The sequence below is a fragment of the Ruditapes philippinarum genome, unplaced genomic scaffold (assembly GCF_026571515.1).
Source record: "Ruditapes philippinarum isolate M1 unplaced genomic scaffold, ASM2657151v2 ctg11330_1_1_1_1, whole genome shotgun sequence".
NCBI classification, from domain to species: Eukaryota; Metazoa; Mollusca; class Bivalvia; order Venerida; family Veneridae; genus Ruditapes; species Ruditapes philippinarum.
In genome coordinates, this window is record NW_026854103.1 from 4,371 (window position 1) to 24,438 (window position 20,068).

Genomic DNA, 20,068 nt, shown 5'->3' on the forward strand with positions numbered 1-20,068 from the left:
AGTACCATATTAAACGGGGTTTTCTTTATGTACACAAAACTAATATCTTTACTAAAAATAACATTCAATTGTAATACCTGTTCACTTTATCATATCACTGTATGTAACTTGTTCCTCACCTCTTTATACATATGAGCAGCGTCATGACAAAACTAACATAATGCGTTTGCGACCAGCATGGATCCAGACCAGCCTGCGAATCCACACAGTCTGATCAGGATCCATGCTGTTCGCTTACAAACTCTATTACAAGTGGAGAAACTGATAGCGAACAGCATGGATCCTGATCAGACTGCGCTGATGCGCAGACTGGTCTGGATCCATGCTGGTCGCAAACCAATTATGTTAGTTTTGTCGTGACACGGCTCATACATTATTATTACTTTCAGTGGGTTTTAATTTCTGATGTTAAGAAGGTTATTCCAGAGAATTAAGCAGATTGCTAAGTGGAACATGGCTTCATCTGTAGAGGTATGGAGAAAGATAACAATCATGTCACATTCAAGAAAAGATGAGTTTTTGGATAGTTTTGAAAAATTCTTGTTCACAAAGAACTGAAGAAAAATCACTGAGAGAAATGTAGATTTGCTATTGTTTTTATATGTTTATATTATTGTATTTGAATTTTGAAATATCAAAGAGCCATGTTTAATTTTTTTTTTCATTTTTGTCTTTGTGAATTTGTGAGAAGTAAGATGTATGAATTAAATAAGACATTGAAATAAAATGTTCCCTAACAAAATGTTAAGCTGCTCAGCTGTATTTAATACATGTATAAGGTTTAACGTTTATTTTTTATATTTTACACCACCAACTATGTACAAAAATTTTGAATATTGATTATTTTTTTATTTGGTGATGAGGAAGGATTTTCACTCATGAAGCAACACAGGAATATTGACACTGATACTCATGGAAAAATTAGAATTTGATATATTAGCAAACAATATAAATGTACTATGTATTTCAGGGTAAGACAGGAGAAAAGAGAACTGGAGATGATACAGTGAGTGATATCAGCAAGAAACAAAAGGTTTGAATACAAAAAAAATCTTTTTAAACACTCTGCTGCATGGGTAACACCATGTTAATACTATTTTATGGATTACTGTAAAAATCATTTCTCCCACTGTAGAACTATAAGGTTATTTCATGTATTTTGCCAGTCCTCTATAAATATTTTTAGAAAAAAAAGGCAGATCTTTGCGTTGAACCCTTAACCATGCTTGAACCTTAAGTGATTAGCTTTTGCCATCAGTAAAGAGCCTTCCGGCAGCCAGACTATACTGTTGGTAGCTCAGATCTTTTAAACTTAGAATGGACTGTTCCAAATTCATTGCAGGACAAATCCATTGTACAAATTCAGCAGGTTAATGGTAAGGTGCTTTCATACATTGAATTAAAAGCTGGAAAACTGGCATACTATATTTTGCCAAACAGTCAATGTTTGATAATTTCTAGACATTTGAACTTTATACAATATACCAAATATTTGATAATTTCTTAACATTTGAACTTTATACAATATACCAAATATTTGATAATTTCTTGACATTTGAACTTTATACAATATACCAAATATTTGATAATTTCTTGACATTTGAACTTTATACAATATACCAAATATTTGATAATTTCTAGACATTTGAACTTTATACAATATACCAAATATTTGATAATTTCTTGACATTTGAACTTTATACAATATACCAAATATTTGATAATTTCTTAACATTTGAACTTTATACAATATACCAAATATTTGATAATTTCTTGACATTTGAACTTTATACAATATACCAAATATTTGATAATTTCTTGACATTTGAACTTTTTATACAATATACCAAATATTTGATAATTTCTAGACATTTGAACTTTATACAATATACCAAATATTTGATAATTTCTTGACATTTGAACTTTATACAATATACCAAATATTTGATAATTTCTTAACATTTGAACTTTATACAATATACCAAATATTTGATAATTTCTTGACATTTGAACTTTATACAATATACCAAATATTTGATAATTTCTTAACATTTGAACTTTATACAATATACCAAATATTTGATAATTTCTTGACATTTGAACTTTATACAATATACCAAATATTTGATAATTTCTTGACATTTGAACTTTATACAATATACCAAATATTTGATAATTTCTAGACATTTGAACTTTATACAATATACCAAATATTTGATAATTTCTTGATATTTGAACTTTATACAATATACCAAATATTTGATAATTTCTTGACATTTGAACTTTATACAATATACCAAATATTTGATAATTTCTTGACATTTGAATTTTTTAAAAAAATATACCAAATTTATTAATTTGTACCAAGATGTTTTATATAAGATGAGTTGTATTATAACTATATTTAGGTCGAGCCAAATGTTGCACGTGCAGACAGGAAGCGCAAGGTGGCGCTCCTAATCGCCTACAATGGTAAAGGATATTATGGACTTCAACTGTAAGTTTTAAATCATCCCTCATTATATACTTATAAATGAAATATTAATTTTTTTCATTTTCCATATTTTCCTTTTCTGTATTTTCGTTTTCCATTTTCTCATTTTCCGTAATTTCACTGTAAGAAAATATTTTTCACTGCAGTGGAACATATTTTCTGTATTTTCACTGGTGTTATGCCGGACTACTTTCATCTAAATTCAGCAACTACACAAACTTTAAGGGGAAATATGAAATTTAGATAAAAAAAAAGGAAAAAATTATATAATGGACAGAAAATTCAAGTTTTGTTCTATAAAGGATTTATTTTCATCATGTGGTATGAAAATTATCATTTTTACTTGTGGCTGCAGCCACACATAAAATATTTATTTTCATACCACTCGATGAAAATAAATCCTTTATAAGAAAGAATATCCTCTGTTTGTGTTAAACTTTGACCGGCCAAAATGGATTTTGCACTATATTGATTTTCATGTTTTCATCTATTGAAGATTATAATGCTATAAAGGTTCTTTTGTTATAGGTAAAGTATTTTACATCTACAAATGTATGTGTACCACAGTACCTAAATTATACAGAATATATTTGTCAAAGTAACAATTAAGTGGATCGGGATTGATTTATTATCTCTAAATAGTTCATGTATGATATGTGTATTTTCATGTTAAAGGGATTCATGGTCCCATTTAAATACTTAATTGCCCCATTATTTTCATCCCTGTGCGGGCCTGTTATAATTCTATATTGCCCAATTTTTCCAGGAATCCTGGTTTTCCATCAATAGAAGGAGATATAATCAAAGCCATATTGGAGGCAGGGTTGATAACCCAGGACCACGCTGACACACCCAGAAAGGTAGAAACTACTTAAACCATTCAAACAGACATTGTTTTGTTAAATGACATTGTTTAGGTAAGTCTTGTGAACAAAAAGATTACAAATTAATATTTTTGTCTCTATTTCTTTTGGACTTGTTTAAATACATCTATAGAAAATGATGATTAATGGAATGTTTTGTAAAGAAGTACATTTGTATACAAATTGCTTATCGGTATTTATACTCACTCTAAGATGACCTCATATAGTTAAAAAAATATTTTGGACAGCCACATATTTAAAAGACAACATTTGTACTAGTGAGACCGGTCTTTTGAATTCAACGTTCTCTGTTGACCATTTAATGCCATACATGTATATACATGTAGTGTGACAATAACCTGCTGGTGTGAACTGATTCTACCCATGCAACCAGTACAGACCAAATAGACCAAGATAAATTTGCTTGGACCATGGTCTGCACTGTTCACTAATAGTCGGTTCATATTTTCTTTAAAGATAATGAATTGTTTTGTCCAGATTGAAAGATGGACATTTCAGTTTAAGTTATTTTAGGGTGGTAAGGGCTAATGTTACATATACATGTATGTCATTTCTGTTCATATATAGAATATCAATACTCCCTCTGGTGTCAAATATGTCAATGTGTCTTGAGTCTTTTTCATTCATGATAAGCTTGTCTGTTCCAAAGAAACGGTCTAGCTATTTTAATTCCTGCAGCGTTGGTGTCATTGTCATTGTTGTGCAAAATCTTTAATGCAGCCCATTATCCAAACATTGTAAAAGATATCAACACAAAACTTGGAATACTATGAGCGTTTACAGCACATGCAGTGCTCTTGTTTTATATAGGGTTATTTCACATGTGTCAATGCTATTTCTTATTTCAGATGTCATTTCAAAGAGCTGCACGGACGGACAAAGGAGTTTCTGCAGCTGGGAACCTCCTGTCATTAAAGATATGTTACATATATGATAATTATGATTTATTATTACTATGAAATTAGTTTGGGAGATGGGGTGTTTGACCCAAATTTATCTGAATAGAGTGTTAATAATGAATTTGATCTACTCAAATAAATAATGAATTTGATCTACACAAATAAATAATGAATTTGATCTACACAAATAAATAATGAATTTGATCTACACAAATAAATAATGAATTTGATCTACACAAATAATTACCCCATGGCTTACAAAAATTAAAAATATAGCATTTCATGGAATGAAATCTACTGTTAATTCTTTATGATGAAAAGAAATACACAGTTCAGTAAGTGCATCATGATATTACAACAAAAAAGTTTTTCTTTTCTGATTTTGGATCACTTTTTATTAGAATTACAATGTAAATTTTTGTCTTGTGTTGTGCTTAACCTGTTGTTTATATTGTTGATTTTTTTTTTCATTTTTATACATGTTAATGAATAAAGAGAATTTATTGGAGGAGATTAACAAGCATCTGCCGCCACAGATCAGAGTGTTTGGTAAATATTTATTTATACCCAGTACAGCACACACTGTTTAAGTGTGAATCAGGCAATAATTCTTTAAAACCAAATCATTTGTATTTTTGACATAATAGTCAATTAAGCTGTACATAAAAGATGTGCTCTTAAATAAACAAGATCTTTTTATCAACATTATGTTTTTGCTTTATGACATCAGATGATGTAAACAATCTCAAATTTCTTGTCATTTGATATAAAATTACCTAATAAAATATAGCCTAGTGAAGTACTGAAGTTCAAATCATATATATATGAAATGCCAACTTGTGTTAAGATTGTAAACAGGTCAATGTCAAATAACATTTCATTTTGTGATAAGTCCCCAAAATTTAAATAAAAAATGTACATTTGATACATCAAAACTGCTTAACTCATATTAGGATATTTCAATTTTTTAAATGAAATTTATGTAGTTTCTTGAAATAAATTTATATTAGAATTTTTACCTTAAATCTTTAGTGTAAATATTCATACAATATAGTAAATTTTACAGATATATGTAAGTTATTTTAACCATACTTGTCTTTCAACTATTTACAGAGGTAGTGAGAACAACAAATGGATTCAATAGTAAAGACCATTGCTGTGGAAGAACATACATATATATTCTACCCACATATGCCTTTGCACCAGTTGAAGAGGTATGTATTTGTTTTAAGTTGTTTTTACAATATTTAGAATTAAGGGGATTATAGGAATGGCCTCCGTCTAACAGTCCGTCCCTCTGTCCGTCTGTCTGTCCGTCCATAACACTTTTGTGTTAGCTCCATACCCTAAACTGCTGAAATTGTTTTTAAAATAACATGGCACAAATGATCACCATTATCATAAGATGTTAAGAGCACAATAATTGGGTTGCTACCACCAAGATCAAGGTCACACTTGAAGGTCAAGTGTTAAAAGTGTACATTTCATGTCTGCTCCATAATAAACCACAGAACACTTTTTTAAATAAATTAACACAAATGATTACCATAATGAGACGATGTTGCTGAACACAATAATTGGGTTGCTACCCCCAAGATCAAGGTCACACTTTAAGTTCAAGTGTTAAAAGTGTACATGTTGTGTCTGCTCCATAACTTTTTAACTGCTGAAAAAATTTTTAAATCTTGGCAAAAGTGATTACCATTATGAGATGATGTGCAGAGCGCAATAATTTGGTTGCTACCTCCAAGGTCAAGGTCACACTTAAAGGTCATGTGTTAAAAAGTCTACATTTCATGTCTGCTCCATAACATTTTTTTTAATAACTTGGCATTAATGATCACCATAATGAGATTATGTTAAGAGCGCAATAATTGGGTTGCTACAACCATGTCCGCTGCAAAAGGGGATTTAGCTGTCCTTCAGACTGCCTTGTTCCAAATTAAAAAGATGGCCAAATCGATTACAGAAATTAAGCTAGATAAGAGTTAGTACTGGACCAGTATAAGGAGGAAAAGTAATGCCTGCTCTATTATCTTGGTTTCAGATTTGTACATTAGAATATAGGACAAATAAAGACATTATTGAGCGTGTGAATGAAGTGCTGTTGAAGTTCCAGGGCACTCATAACTTTCACAACTTCACATCTGGAATGTAAGTTAATTCTAGTTTTGGTCGTAATTTTTTACATGTTTTTACAAACATCATTTTACATGATTTAAGCTTGAAAAAGAAAAAAAATGTTCAGCTTTAAATTGTACATGTATAAGATTATATTGGAAAGATGGTTACCCTTGATTCTTGTATACTTTTCAGTAAACCTTTTGAAAACTGTGCCAAAAGATATATTATCGATTTTGAGGTAGGTGTATTGTTTATTACAAAGTTGTGAGGAGGGTATACATATTTGAGAATGTTGATTTGTACGGCAATGTAGGTGTTAATGTGTGCTGCTTCTTCAAAAGCACTTAACCAATTTTGATAAAACTTGACACTTTAAATGCACATGAGGTCTTTTTGCATTTTGTTGAAATTGACTAACTTTATCAATTACTGGTAGTGGATGTATTGTATTCATGTTTAGACATAAGGACCCTTTGTTATCCTCGGCCAATGAAATTAGAAGTGGGATATTGATATGTCTCTGTCCATCTTTAACCCATTATGCGATATAATGCCTTTTTCACCCCCCCCCTTTTTTTTTGTCTCAAATGGTGAAAAAATGCCTTATTTAGGCCCCCAACACTTGTTTTTGTTTGAGAAATGTTGTTAAAAAAGTGACCACTTTTTCGGCGTGGCCCCCCAACAAAAAGATACATCGGGGGGTTGCCAGAAGGGGGATGTGCCCCCTTCTGTTTGGGGGGTTTGAAGGGGGGCAGTAGTCCCCCTCATTGCCAAGAAAATTTTGGACTTGTGAGAGGCTAAAAATGACCCCAGATTGATCATAAGGTAACGTGTAACCAACGCTGAAAAGCATTTGACTCTATCTCAATCCCTTGAGAAGTTGCTGCACTTTGAAATCAATTTTGATGGAAGAAATCAACGCAAAATAGTGATTTTTGGCAATTTTGAGATGTCCCCTCATTGCCATGGTAACAGAAAATTTAAGTCTGAGCATGTTGTTGCAAGGGCAATGGTCCAGTCAACATTTGTGCCAAGTTTGATGAGTATTAAATCAGTTTTTATAGTATTATAGCAATTTGAACTTGTAACAGGAGACTTTTCAATGAAAACAGCCATTTTTCACAAAATGCTCATGAAGTAATGGGTTAAGTCCATCCCTTTGTCTATCTTGAAAATTATTTATGCAGTTTTTCAAAATTTTGGCAGGAATTATAAGATAGATAGGGATGTGAGACCAAGTTTCATTAAAATCCACAAGGGGATTGTATAAGTCACTGCCTTTTGTTACTTAAGGGCCCAATACGCCTATTAGATATCCTATCAATTTTGTTTCTATAAACTTATTATTTTTGATATCTTGAAGTTGTTATAGTGTCAAAAGAAATACTCATTTTCCCCATAGATGAACTATCTTTAGCTTTCTTTGTTCTGTTGGCAATTAGTATAATTATAGTGAATTTGTATTTTGTATGGAAGTCAAAATACTATTTTGTTTACATTTTGCTACCTTTATGACACATTACTCTATGTTCAGTACTGCTTTCTCCAGTTGTTAAACAACTTACATGCTCATAATCCATTATTAAAACATAATTAAAGAAATGTTTAAAAATAAAAAAAAATTTCTGAGGCAAAATGAGCCTTTAAAATAGACATTTCTCAAACCCCATGATAAGAAAAATAGCCTGATATTGTTAATATATTGTTAATTTATTAGTGATTAATTTATTTTTTATGGTTAATATTACTCCATATTTTTATATGAATGTATTATGTTTACAGTGCGGAAAGCCATTTGTACGAGATGGGGTAGAATTCTGTGTGTTGTCTGTCCGTGGCCAGAGTTTTATGTTACATCAAATTAGAAAAATGATCGGTAAGAAATACAGTTTGTAAGAAACACTTTACCAAGTAATTAGCTTTTGTCACCAGTATAAGGCAACAGCCTGAACTTCTGTGCAATTAAGCCAGACTGTAAACTGTTTGTAGCTAAATTTTTGTATTTCAATTCATCAAAATTCCTTAATCTTCAAATGAACGTTGTTCGCTTACAAACCCTATAACAAGTAGAGAAAGTGATAGCGAACAGCAGGGATCCTGATCAGATACGCGCAGGCTGGTCTGGATCCATGCCGGTCGCAAACCCACTATGTTGGTATTGTCATGACACGGCTCATTTATTATTATGTAAATTTCAGGTTTGACAATTGCCATATTGAGAGGCCATGCTAATATTGATGCCATTGAGGAGGCTTACAATCATGAGAAGGTTAGTTTTAATTAGATTCAGGGTGAGCCATTAGTCTATAGTTAATGCAAGGCATAAACAATGGTCTTCAACATTTCTGAGTCCACTAGTACGATTTGCTTTAAATTGTAGTATCCATGTGATGTTATTGCCCCTTTTTGGTGAAACCATCCTTTGAAAACTTTTGTGTTTCTCATGACCCAATAGATGGGTCATCACTTAATTTGGTCTGAATTTTCTTAGATTCTACTTTATAGAGTTTGCTCTGAAAACCTACCATTTTCAGCTTGACCATTCAGCTAATGCAGTCATTCATTTGTCGACGTCTCTATGGTTAAGTTTTTGCATGTAAGCAAGTAACTCCATAACTACAGAAGGGAATGGATTGAAACTTCACACACTTGTTCTCTGTGATTATCTCGCATGATTTGCACAAGTCCCATAACTCTGATTTTATTTTTTTGCATAATGATGCCCCTTTTTAGCTCACCTATCACAAAGTGACAGGGTGAGCTTTTGTGATCGCTTTTCGTCTGGCGTCCGGCCGTCCGGCGTCCGTAAACTTTTACTTTAAATGACATCTCCTCATAAACCACTAAGCCAATTTCATTCAAACTTCATAGGAATGTTCCTTTGATGGTCACCTTTGAAATTGTTCAAAGAATTTAATTCCATGCAGAACTCTGGTTGCTATGGCAATCAAAAGAAAAAACTTTAAATATCTTCTTCTAAAAAACCCAAAGAGCTAGAGCTTAGATATTTGGCATGAAACATCTTCTAGTGAGTGTCTACCAAGTTTGCTCAAATAAAAGCCCTGGGGTCAAAATTGGCCCCGCCCCTGGGGATCATTGATTTTCCCTATATGCATTTAGTAAAAACTTAAAAAATCTTCTTTTAAAGAACCCAAAGAGCTAGAGCTAGGATATTTAGCATGAAACATCTTCTAATGGGTGTCTACCAAATTTGTTCAAATAAAAGCCCTGGGGTCAAAATTGGCCACGCCCCAGGAGGTCATTGATTTTCCCTATATGCATATAGTAAAAACTTAAAAATCTTCTTTTAAAGAACCCAAAGAGCTAGAGCTCAGATATTTAGCATGAAACATCTTCTAATGGGTGTCTACCAAGTTTGTTCAAATAAAAGCCCTGGGGTCAAAATTGGCCCCGCCCCAGGGGGTCATTGATTTTCCCTATATGCATATAGTAAAAACTTAAAAATCTTCTTTTAAAGAACCCAAAGAGCTAGAGCTCAGATATTTAGCATGAAACATGTTCTAATGGATGTCTACCAAATTTGTTCAAATAAGAGCCCTGGGGTCAAAATTGGCCCCGCCCCAGGGGGTCATTGATTTTCCTTATACATGTATGTGTATAGTAAAAGCTTAAAAAATCTTCTTTGAAAAACCTCAAATAGCTAGGGTTTAGATATTAAGCACAAAGCATCTTCTAGTGAGTGTCTACAAAGTTTGTTCAAATCAAAGCCCTGGGGTCAAAATTGGCTGACCCCGGTGGACATTGATCTCTTTATATGTGTATAGCAAAAACTTAAAAATCTTCTTTGAAAAAACCCAAATAGCTTGAGTTTAGATATTAAGCATGAGACAATTTATAGTAAGTGTCTACAAAGATTGTTCAAATAAAAGCCCTGGGGTCAAAACTTGCCCTGCCCCAGGTGTGTCATTGTTTTTAACTATATGTGTAAAGAAAAAACTTGAAAAAAATCTTCTTTTAAAAAACCCAACGAGCTAGACCTTAGATGTTTAGCATGAAACATCTTCTAATGGGTGTCTACCAAGTTTGTTCAAATTAAAGCCCTGGGGTTTAAACTGGCCCCACTCCGGGGGGGGGGGGGGGGGGGGGGGGGGGGCTATATACAGGTGAGCGACTTCAGGGCCATCATGGCCCTCTTGTTTGACTTAGAAATTCTTGGTTAAGTTTTTGCTTGTAAGCTGGTATCTTCATAACTACTAAAGGTAATGGATTGAAACTTCACACACTTGTTCTCTGTGATTATCTTACATGATTGGCACAAGTCCCATAACTCTGATTTTTTTGCATTATTATGCCCCTTTTTGGACTTACAAATTCTTGTGTAAGCTGGTATCTCCATATCTACTGAAGGGTTTGTGCCTTTTTTGGGACAGTTTTATGCATTCATGATAATAAAGCAGTGATTTACTCAATAAAACATCTTTATAATTAGCCTTTTTACCTTTTTGGACAATTTTATGTATTTATATAGGTAAGTATTATTATACTCAATGAAACACCCTTGTGACAACTTTTTCGAATAGTCCAGCATCACTGTCGTCTGACAGTTCTTGTTTTACATTAAATCATTTCACTCTTATAATACAGCCATAAATACTTTTGAAAGTGTTGATGATACTTACAACCCTAAGAAAAAAATACATTTTGAAAATTAAAGCCTATTTTATTTGTCAACACATTTTAGATGGACATACCTAGAGCTCCAGCCCTGGGACTTATGTTAGAAAAGGTAAGGTTGGAATTTAAGTTTGTAAATTCATGTCCATGTAATAAATTGTGTGTAAACCATTAAGCTAGTTCAACAAATACAAAAACAGAAATATACACCTCATTTATTTGTTGGTTGAAAAAAAAAATACATTTTTAAGTCAGGTATACACATATGTTAAACAGTTGCAATTGAATGTGTTATAAGGTAGATAATGAAAAACTTGTATTTATTAATTCAAAACGGATTGCTGCTAGTATTTATAAATTTAAAACTGATTGCTGTACTATTCCAAATACAATAAAGGTGAACTTGTTATAAATATAAGTCTGCTTGCTTAGCTGAATTGGGAGAGCATCAGATTTGTAACCCAGGGATGGCAGGTTCAGTCCTCTTGCGAGTCAAAATTTCTCTGTGACAATTGATGGCGGACAATTGATTTGATATTCAAGTTTTCTCTCTTTGTCAATGTAGAAATCAATTTGGACTTATTGTCAGTCACATACATAGAAATTGATAAATACTGGCAAGTTATCCAGGAAAGTAGGTAAGGTGTACCAACTGCCAAGATTATGGGCGAGATATAACCAAAAATGTGCTGAAATCGGCATAAAAACCACACATACAAATGTATAAAAAAATGCTTAAATATAGACATGATTTTGAATTTTTCAGCTGCACTACGACCATTACAACAGAAGGTACGCGTCTGATGGCTCCCATGAAAGAATTGACTTTAATCACCTTAGAGTAAGCATCTTTTGATTTAATTTAACCCTTACCTTGCTAAATATAGGAAATGGACTTGTCCATCTTTCAATCTGGACAAATCCATTCATCATTTTTAGGAAAAATTTCTAAATAATTTGGGACTGAATTATGAACAATGCAGATATGATCATCTGGCACAATCATTATTCCACTTTATTTCATGCTTTCCAGTGTTTTATTGTAATATATTAGATGATTATATTCTGATAAAACACTAGTGAAATTTATAAAATATAATTTTCACTGTAGCCGGACTATATCCGAATGCGGATTAAAAGAAAATCATAACTAAATGGAATAACAGGCAGAAATAAATGCCGTCATACGTAAATTGTGATTCTTTAGGAAAAGAAAGTCGATGTCACCATACATCATGTTAAAAATGTAACAAAATTAGAGAAAATTTATTTGTTTTACGTATAAGATTGAAATATATTTCATTCGTGAACACCAGCTATTATATGTTCACTCGTGGCTACGCCACTCGTGAAAATATTGCATCTGGTGTTCACTCAGTGAAATTATATTTCAATCTTACATGCAAAACAAACAAATATCCTCTATGTTTTTGTTTTTAAATGATTAAAATTTTGTACATGACTTTTATATTAAATTGAAAAATGATAAAATAGATAATCTGTACTATTGGTGCTAAGTAACACTTGCTTATTAAGGTTTTCCCGATCATAATGCTTAGGATTGAGTTTCGCTGTATTTATTATCCCCCTTTGTTATGATTAATATGGTATCTAGCTGTTTTAACTATTTTGTTAATTTCATAGTTATATGTGGTGTATATATGTTCAGCTCTTCATGTACATTGAAGGAAAATAACATTTTTCTACATTTTTCTGTGTTTTCAGGAAAAAATCAGCACATTCAAAGAAGAATACATATTTTCTGAAATAATTAAAGAGGAAATAGAAACTCAAAGGTAATTTGCTCCCCTACTTCTTAGTGTCCTCTTTAAAACAGAGTAAATTAATAAGTAATTAGTCTATTACATTAGGGTAGGGATTAACAATTCTATGATTTCTCTATTAAGGAGACATAAGAAATTATTCACTGGGAACATATGATAATAAATGTATTTTTGAAAGTATATATTTCATACTAACATGTATTCTGTTTCTCAGTATGATGAATTGGATGGCCAAGCTACATTTTCACACCTGTGGACCTATGGAAAATAGATGGTCTGAACGAAAAAAGATAGATAATGTAAGTTTGGCTCTTGGTTGAACTATGATTACTACTATTTTACAAGATTGATATATATGAACTACTTTTCCAACCAGTCAAAAACTTTTGTCAGAGTACCAGCCTAAAAGTTTTGTTTGGAAATCAGTCAAAAACTTCTTATTAAAGAGTCAGTCAGAATCATTTTAAGGGTGACCAGTCAAAAACTTAGTGTTGTGTCATTTTTTAGCTAGACTTTTTTGTATTGTTACATGTGATGTTGCCGTCGGCAAACTTGTACCTTGATCATAACTTTTTAATTTCTTAGTATGTTGTCTTCATACTTGGCTACAACAACCCTTTGGACAAGACCTTTAAGCAGACCAAACTAACTTCAATGTCAAATGTCTAAATTTTAGGATAAGACCTTCATGTATATCAAACTCAAATTGACCTTGGCTCTTTAATGACCTTGGCCTTGAAGGTTAAATTATTGAATTTTCACTGATTTTTGCTATAATTGACTGTAACTTGGTAATTGATAAATGGATTATCTTCACACTTTGACATAACTATATTTTGGACAAGACCTTTTAAAAGGTTGAACTGACCTTGACCTTGAGTTATAAATGACCGTGACTATTTAATTATGCCCCCATTTTGAAAAAAAGGGGGTATATTGCTTTGCACTTGTCGGTCCGTCGGTCCGTAGACCAAATGGTTTCCGAGTGATAACTAAAGAACCCTTAGGCCTAGGAACTTCAAACTTGGTATGGTGATTGGTCATGACCAGTAGATGACCCCTATTGATTTTGGGGTCAAGGGGTCAAAGGTCAAGGTCACATTGACCTTGAAAGCAAAAACGGTTTCCGATCAATAACTAAAGAACCTTAAGGCCTAGGAACTTCAAACTTGGTATGGTGATTGGTCATGACCAGTAGATGACCCCTATTGATTTTGGAGTCAAGGGGTCAAAGGTCAAGGTCACATTGACCTTGAAAGCAAAAACGGTTTCCGATCAATAACTAAAGAACCTTAAGGCCTAGGAACTTCAAACTTGGTATGGTGATTGGTCATGACCAGTAGATGACCCCTATTGATTTTGGAGTCAAGGGGTCAAAGGTCAAGGTCACATTGACCTTAAAAGCAAAAACGGTTTCCGATCAATAACTAAATAACCTTAAGGCCTAGGAACTTCAAACTTGGTATGGTGATTGGTCATGACCAGTAGATGACCCCTATTGATTTTGGGGTCAAGGGGTCAAAGGTCAAGGTCACATTGACCTTAAAAGCAAAAACGGTTTCCGATCAATAACTAAAGAACCTTAAGGCCTAGGAACTTCAAACTTGGTATGGTGATTGGTCATGATCAGTAGATGACCCCTATTGATTTTGGGGTCAAGGGGTCAAAGGTCAAGGTCACATTGACCTTGAAAGCAAAAAACGGTTTCCGATCAATAACTAAAGAACCTTAAGGCCTAGGAACTTCAAACTTGGTATGGTGATTGGTCATGACCAGTAGATGACCCCTATTGATTTTGGAGTCAAGGGGTCAAAGGTCAAGGTCACATTGACCTTGAAAGCAAAAACAGTTTCCGATCAATAACTAAAGAACCTTAAGGCCTATGAGCTTCAAACTTGGTATGGTGATTAGTCATGACCAGTAGATGACCCCTATTGATTTTGGGGTCAAGGGGTCAAAGGTCAAGGTCACATTGACCTTAAAAGCAAAAACGGTTTCCGATCAATAACTAAAGAACCTTAAGGCCTAGGAACTTCAAACTTGGTATGGTGATTGGTCATGATCAGTAGATGACCCCTATTGATTTTGGGTCAAGGGGTCAAAGGTCAAGGTCACATTGACCTTGTAAGCAAAAACGGTTTCTGATCAATAACTAAAGAACCTTAATGCCTTGGAACTTCAAACTTGGTATGGTGATTGGTCATGATCAGTAGATGACCCCTATTGATTTTGGGGTCAAGGGGTCAAAGGTCAAGGTCACATTGACCTTGTAGGTAAAAACGGTTTCCGATCAATAACTAAAGAACCTTAAGGCTTAGGAACATCAAACTTGGTATGGTGATTGGTCATGATCAGTAGATGACCCCTATTGATTTTGGGGTCAAGGGGTCAAAGGTCAAGGTCACATTGACCTTGTAGGTAAAAACGGTTTCCGATCAATAACTAAAGAACCTTAAGGCCTAGGAACTTCAAACTTGGTATGGTGATTGGTCATGATCAGTAGATGACCCGTATAGATTTTGGGGTCAAAGGTCAAGGTTACATTGACCTTTTAATTAAAAACGGTTTCTGATCAATAACAAAAGAACCCTTAGGCCTAGGAACTTCAAACTTGGTATGGTGATTGGTTATGACCAATCAGATGACCCCTATTGATTTTGGCGTTAAGGGGTCAAAGGTCAAGGTCACATTGACCTTGTAGGTAAAAACGGTTTCCGATCAATAATGAAAGAACCCTTAGGCCTAGGAACTTCAAACTTGGTATGGTGATTGGTCATGACCAGCAGATGACCCCTATTGATTTTGGGGTTAAGGGGTTAAAGGGCAAGGTCACATTGACCTTGTAGGTAAAAATGCTTTCCGATCAATAACTTAAGAACCCTTATGCCTAGGAACTTCAAACTTGGTATGGTGATTGGTCATGACCAGCAGATGACCTATTGATTTTGGGGTCAAAGGTCAAGGTCACATTGACCTTGTAGGTAAAAACGGTTTCCGATCAATGCACTAAAAACGCTTAGGCCTAGGAACTTCAAACTTTGTGTGATGATTGGTCATGAGCAGCAGATGACCCCTATTGAGTTTTAGGTGAAGGGGTCAAAGGTCAAGGTCACATTGACCTTTTAAGTAAAAACAGTTTCTGATCAATAACTCAAGAACGCTTAGGCCTAGGAACTTCAAACTTGGTATGGTGATTTGTCATGACCAGCAGATTACTCCTATTGATTTTGGGATCAAGGGGTCAAAGGTCAAGGTCACAATGACCTTGTAAGTAAAAACAGTTTCTGATCAATAACTAAAGAACGCTTCGGCCTAGAAACTTCAAACTTGGCATGGTGATTGGTCATGACCAGCAGATGACCCCTATTGATTTTGGGGTCAAAGGTCAAGGTCACATTGACCTTGTATGTTAAAACGGTTTCCGATCAATAATAAGAGAACCCTTAGGCCTAAGAACTTCAAACTTGGCATGGTGATTGGTCATGACCAGCAGATGACCCCTATTGATTTTGGGGTCAAGGGGTCAAAGGTCAAGGTCACATTGACCTTGTAGGTAAAAACGGTTTCTGATCAATTTACTAAAAAACGCCTAGGCCTAGGAACTTCAAACTTTGTATGATGATTGGTCGTGACCAGCAGATGACCCCTATTGAGTTTTGGGTCAAGGGGTCAAAGGTCAAGGTCATGACCAGTAGATACTTTATAACCCTTATTAATTGTTTGATCACTGGGTCAGAAGTCATGCATAATAACCTTATCACATGACTAATTGGCTGCTGATAGGGGGCATACATGTTTTACAAACATATCTTGTTATGATAAAGTTTTCATAATTTTGTTATTAATGTACGGATTAATTCACATGTGAACAAAATAACAGTTCTGACCAAACAGACATGTGGAATAAGTTAGATATGACCTTGACCTTTAATGATTGAATTTTGTAACATTTTCTTAACTTGATCATTTATTTTTGGGAAGGATTCATCCTTGTTACTAAACAACATATGTGACTAGACAGACCTATTAAATAAGTAAAAACCTAAAAATTGTTCTTTAATTTTCTTTTTAAAGATTTATTTCAACTGTTTATTTGTTTGCTTTTAGAAAAAGTAAAAAAGTAGAGCGTTGCCCCCGCCTGGCGGTGGCTCTTGTTATTTTTTTGTTTGGCTTGTTTTATCTGTAACATAATAAATTAAATTGAACTGCCAATTGCACAAAGATACATGTATAAGTAGATACAGGTATATCTGCTGGCAAATAAAACATGTTTCTTATTATTCTAGATACTTTTGTCAGAGCCAACTGATGCTAAGGAATCAACAGAGAATACAGAAGATGAAAGAATAAACAAAGATAGACTTGTTCAACCAGAAACACAGTCTGGTTCTGTGATAGACAGTGAAGCAGAAACCAGTCTGGTTCAAACAAAAGCACAGCCTGGTTCTAACACGGACTGTTTATCAGGAACCAGTCTTGATCAAACAGAAGCACAATCTAGTTCAACAAGTGACTGTGTATTAGAAACCAGTCAAGAAAAAATATTGACCAATCAGAATGAATCATGTGATGATGTGACCTCATCAAAGATGGACTGTCATTCAGGAAATTTAACCAATCAGAGGGAGTCATGTGATGATGGGGCAACACCGTCTCAGATTGATTGTGATTCAGAAAATACTGAGAATAAATCAGACAATGATAACGTGGCTAGTGAAGAAGTCAAGGCAGAGTCAATGAAATTGTAGATGGTGTAAAAATTGAATTTTCTGCAAGGAATATTGTTAAAAGAAAATATATTTTAATACATTAAGATTAATAAACTGCTGTTTTTATTCATGAACAGTCTAGAGAAGGGAGTTTTTATGATTTCACAGTTAAAGATTTAAATGAAGTTTATAGGTCTTTTAAATAAAAAATGTACATGGTTGTTCTAAAACCAATATAGGGATCACCTCCCGGTAGTCTGTTCATCTGTTTGTCACAAAACTTGTTCGAACCACTGCTCAAATAAGACTGTTGTAATTTTATCCAAACTTTTCAGGCACGATCAGTACCAATTCTAGTTCAATGATTTTTGTCAGAGTTCAGATTCGTTCATGTGAGGAAGCTACCCAGCTAGCTTACGGAACGTCGGTGGTTCTACTCGGGTGCCCGTTTGTGCCTGAAATAATGCACGGAGGTTTTCCTCCACCAGTAAAGCAGGAACGTCGCGATATGACCTAAACTGTGTTGGTGTGACGTAAAACCCAAACAAGCAATACAAATGGACTCATAATTTCAACACTTACTTATCAATACAAAGTACATGAAGTTGCCAGGTTATATAAGTGTGCCATCCATATTTCCCAGTATTTTTACTTTGAAAATAGGGCGTTGTATAATTAACCTATTTTTCCAGTTGGATTTATCTTAAATTTGTCCTTATAAGTTAATTTATTTAATGATATCTTCCATATTTGGTAGGTGGATACCATAAATGATCCTCTAAGTTCTAACATTTTGTGATTTGAAAATTATCATATTTTATATTACTCAATGAAAATAATGGTGTATTTGTAGAAAATACATGAATTTTCTGTTTATTATATACTTTTTCTCTTTATTTGACCTTACAATTTTTAAGACTCCACTTTTAATTTTGTGTATTGGCTGAATTAAGAAGGAAGTAGTCCAGCAAGACACCAGTGAAAATACAGAAAATATGTTTCACTGCATTGGAAAAAAAATGGACAGTGAAAAACAAACAAAAAAACGCAAAATAAAGATACACATTTTATTTCATCAGTATTTTTAAAATTTCATTTATAAATTTTCAACATCACCAAAAGAACAAGACCCTCCAAAACGCCAAATTTCAGAATAATACAAGGAAAGCATTGAAAAAAGAAGAAAACTTACAGACAGCCTAATATAGAAAATATTAACATTTGACTGCTACATCAAGCATATATGGCATCTTCCAAAATACTAATTAACAAAGATAAAAAACTTTGCACACTTCCACAAACTTTGCTGGCAAGTTTCCTTTATTTGATCTATTTTTAGAAAACTATTAATGTTGTTGCGATTTTTTTTATCTACCACGTGACTTACCATCTTATACAATTTGTATACTTTAGATAGATTTATTTTGTACAAATTATCCTGACGAAGAACCACATAAGATCAAATCCTGTAGATTTTAATTAAAATATTGTTCATATTTATCCAGTGTTGACGTATGGTTTCTTTGTATTACCATTTCATTTATAAGTATATAATAAATGGTGTTAGTTTGCTTGATAACTGGACCTAAAACCTTTGCACATAAAACAAAGATGTTAGATGAAATTGGATCACCTTCTGACAAAGCTTTGATAAATAACAACAGAATGGCATTTAATTATCTCTCACAGCCATTGAAGATTGCATTTAGAGAATAATTAAACATGATGTTGACATGCTAGATTTGTTTATAAACCATTCAGTATTGTACCCATTCAGTATTGTACAACATATTAAATTGCTTGGGAATTTAATAATGTATTATTATATAGGTGAGAATTTATTTATTATTCAGGAAATTACGCTTCATCATTTTGTTTGCATATTGTCTAGGCAATTTATTATCTTGCTTTCATTAATATTGAAAATTATCATATTTCATTGGTGTTATGATCATGTAATGTGATGCTGAAACTCAACAAGGCAGACAAGATTACAAAAATAATAGAATAACAACTGTTTTTGCTAGCAGTAAAGCTCACATGACCACAACAATTGTTTTGCTAGCAATTAAGCTCACCTAAAGACACAGGAACTGCATTAGCTAGCAGTTTAATTCACTTCAGCACAAAGCAACTGTAAAGCTAGCAGGCACAAAGCAGCCTGTTTTTATGCCACCGCAGCATCTGCGATGCGGTGGCATATAGCGATTCACCTGTGTGTGTGTGTGTGCGTGTGTGTGTGTGTGTGTTATATAGATTATATAGTGAACTTAAAAAATCTTCTTGTGAAAAACCACTCGTCCAATTTCAACCAAACTTGGCAGGATTGTTCCTTGGGTGAAGAGCTTCCAAAGTTGTTCAAAGAATTTCATTCCATGCAGAAATCTGGTTGCCATGGCAACCAAAAGGAATTATAAGAATAAATTTAAAAAATCTTCTTGTAAAGACCCAAAAGGCCTAGAGCTTAGATATTTTGCATAAGGCATTGTCTGGTAGACCTCTAACAAGATTGTTCAAATTATAGCCCTGGGGTTAAAAT

At 33.5% G+C, this 20,068-nt stretch overlaps 1 protein-coding gene across 1 annotated transcript; it reads left to right on the forward strand.

Moving 5' to 3' along the window:
* Nucleotides 1–389: 389 nt before the first annotated feature.
* On the forward strand, nucleotides 390–18,405 carry LOC132738952 (pseudouridylate synthase 1 homolog; the record flags this gene model as incomplete). The annotated part of the gene is given in 16 exon segments (XM_060726579.1): nucleotides 390–471; nucleotides 971–1,033; nucleotides 2,409–2,497; nucleotides 3,261–3,354; nucleotides 4,227–4,295; nucleotides 4,757–4,826; nucleotides 5,391–5,491; nucleotides 6,325–6,431; nucleotides 6,594–6,639; nucleotides 8,184–8,277; nucleotides 8,600–8,670; nucleotides 11,104–11,148; nucleotides 11,803–11,877; nucleotides 12,762–12,832; nucleotides 13,035–13,119; nucleotides 17,107–18,405. Coding segments are annotated over 16 exon segments (1,608 nt in total). The 3' UTR covers nucleotides 17,569–18,405.
* Nucleotides 18,406–20,068: the final 1,663 nt, after the last annotated feature.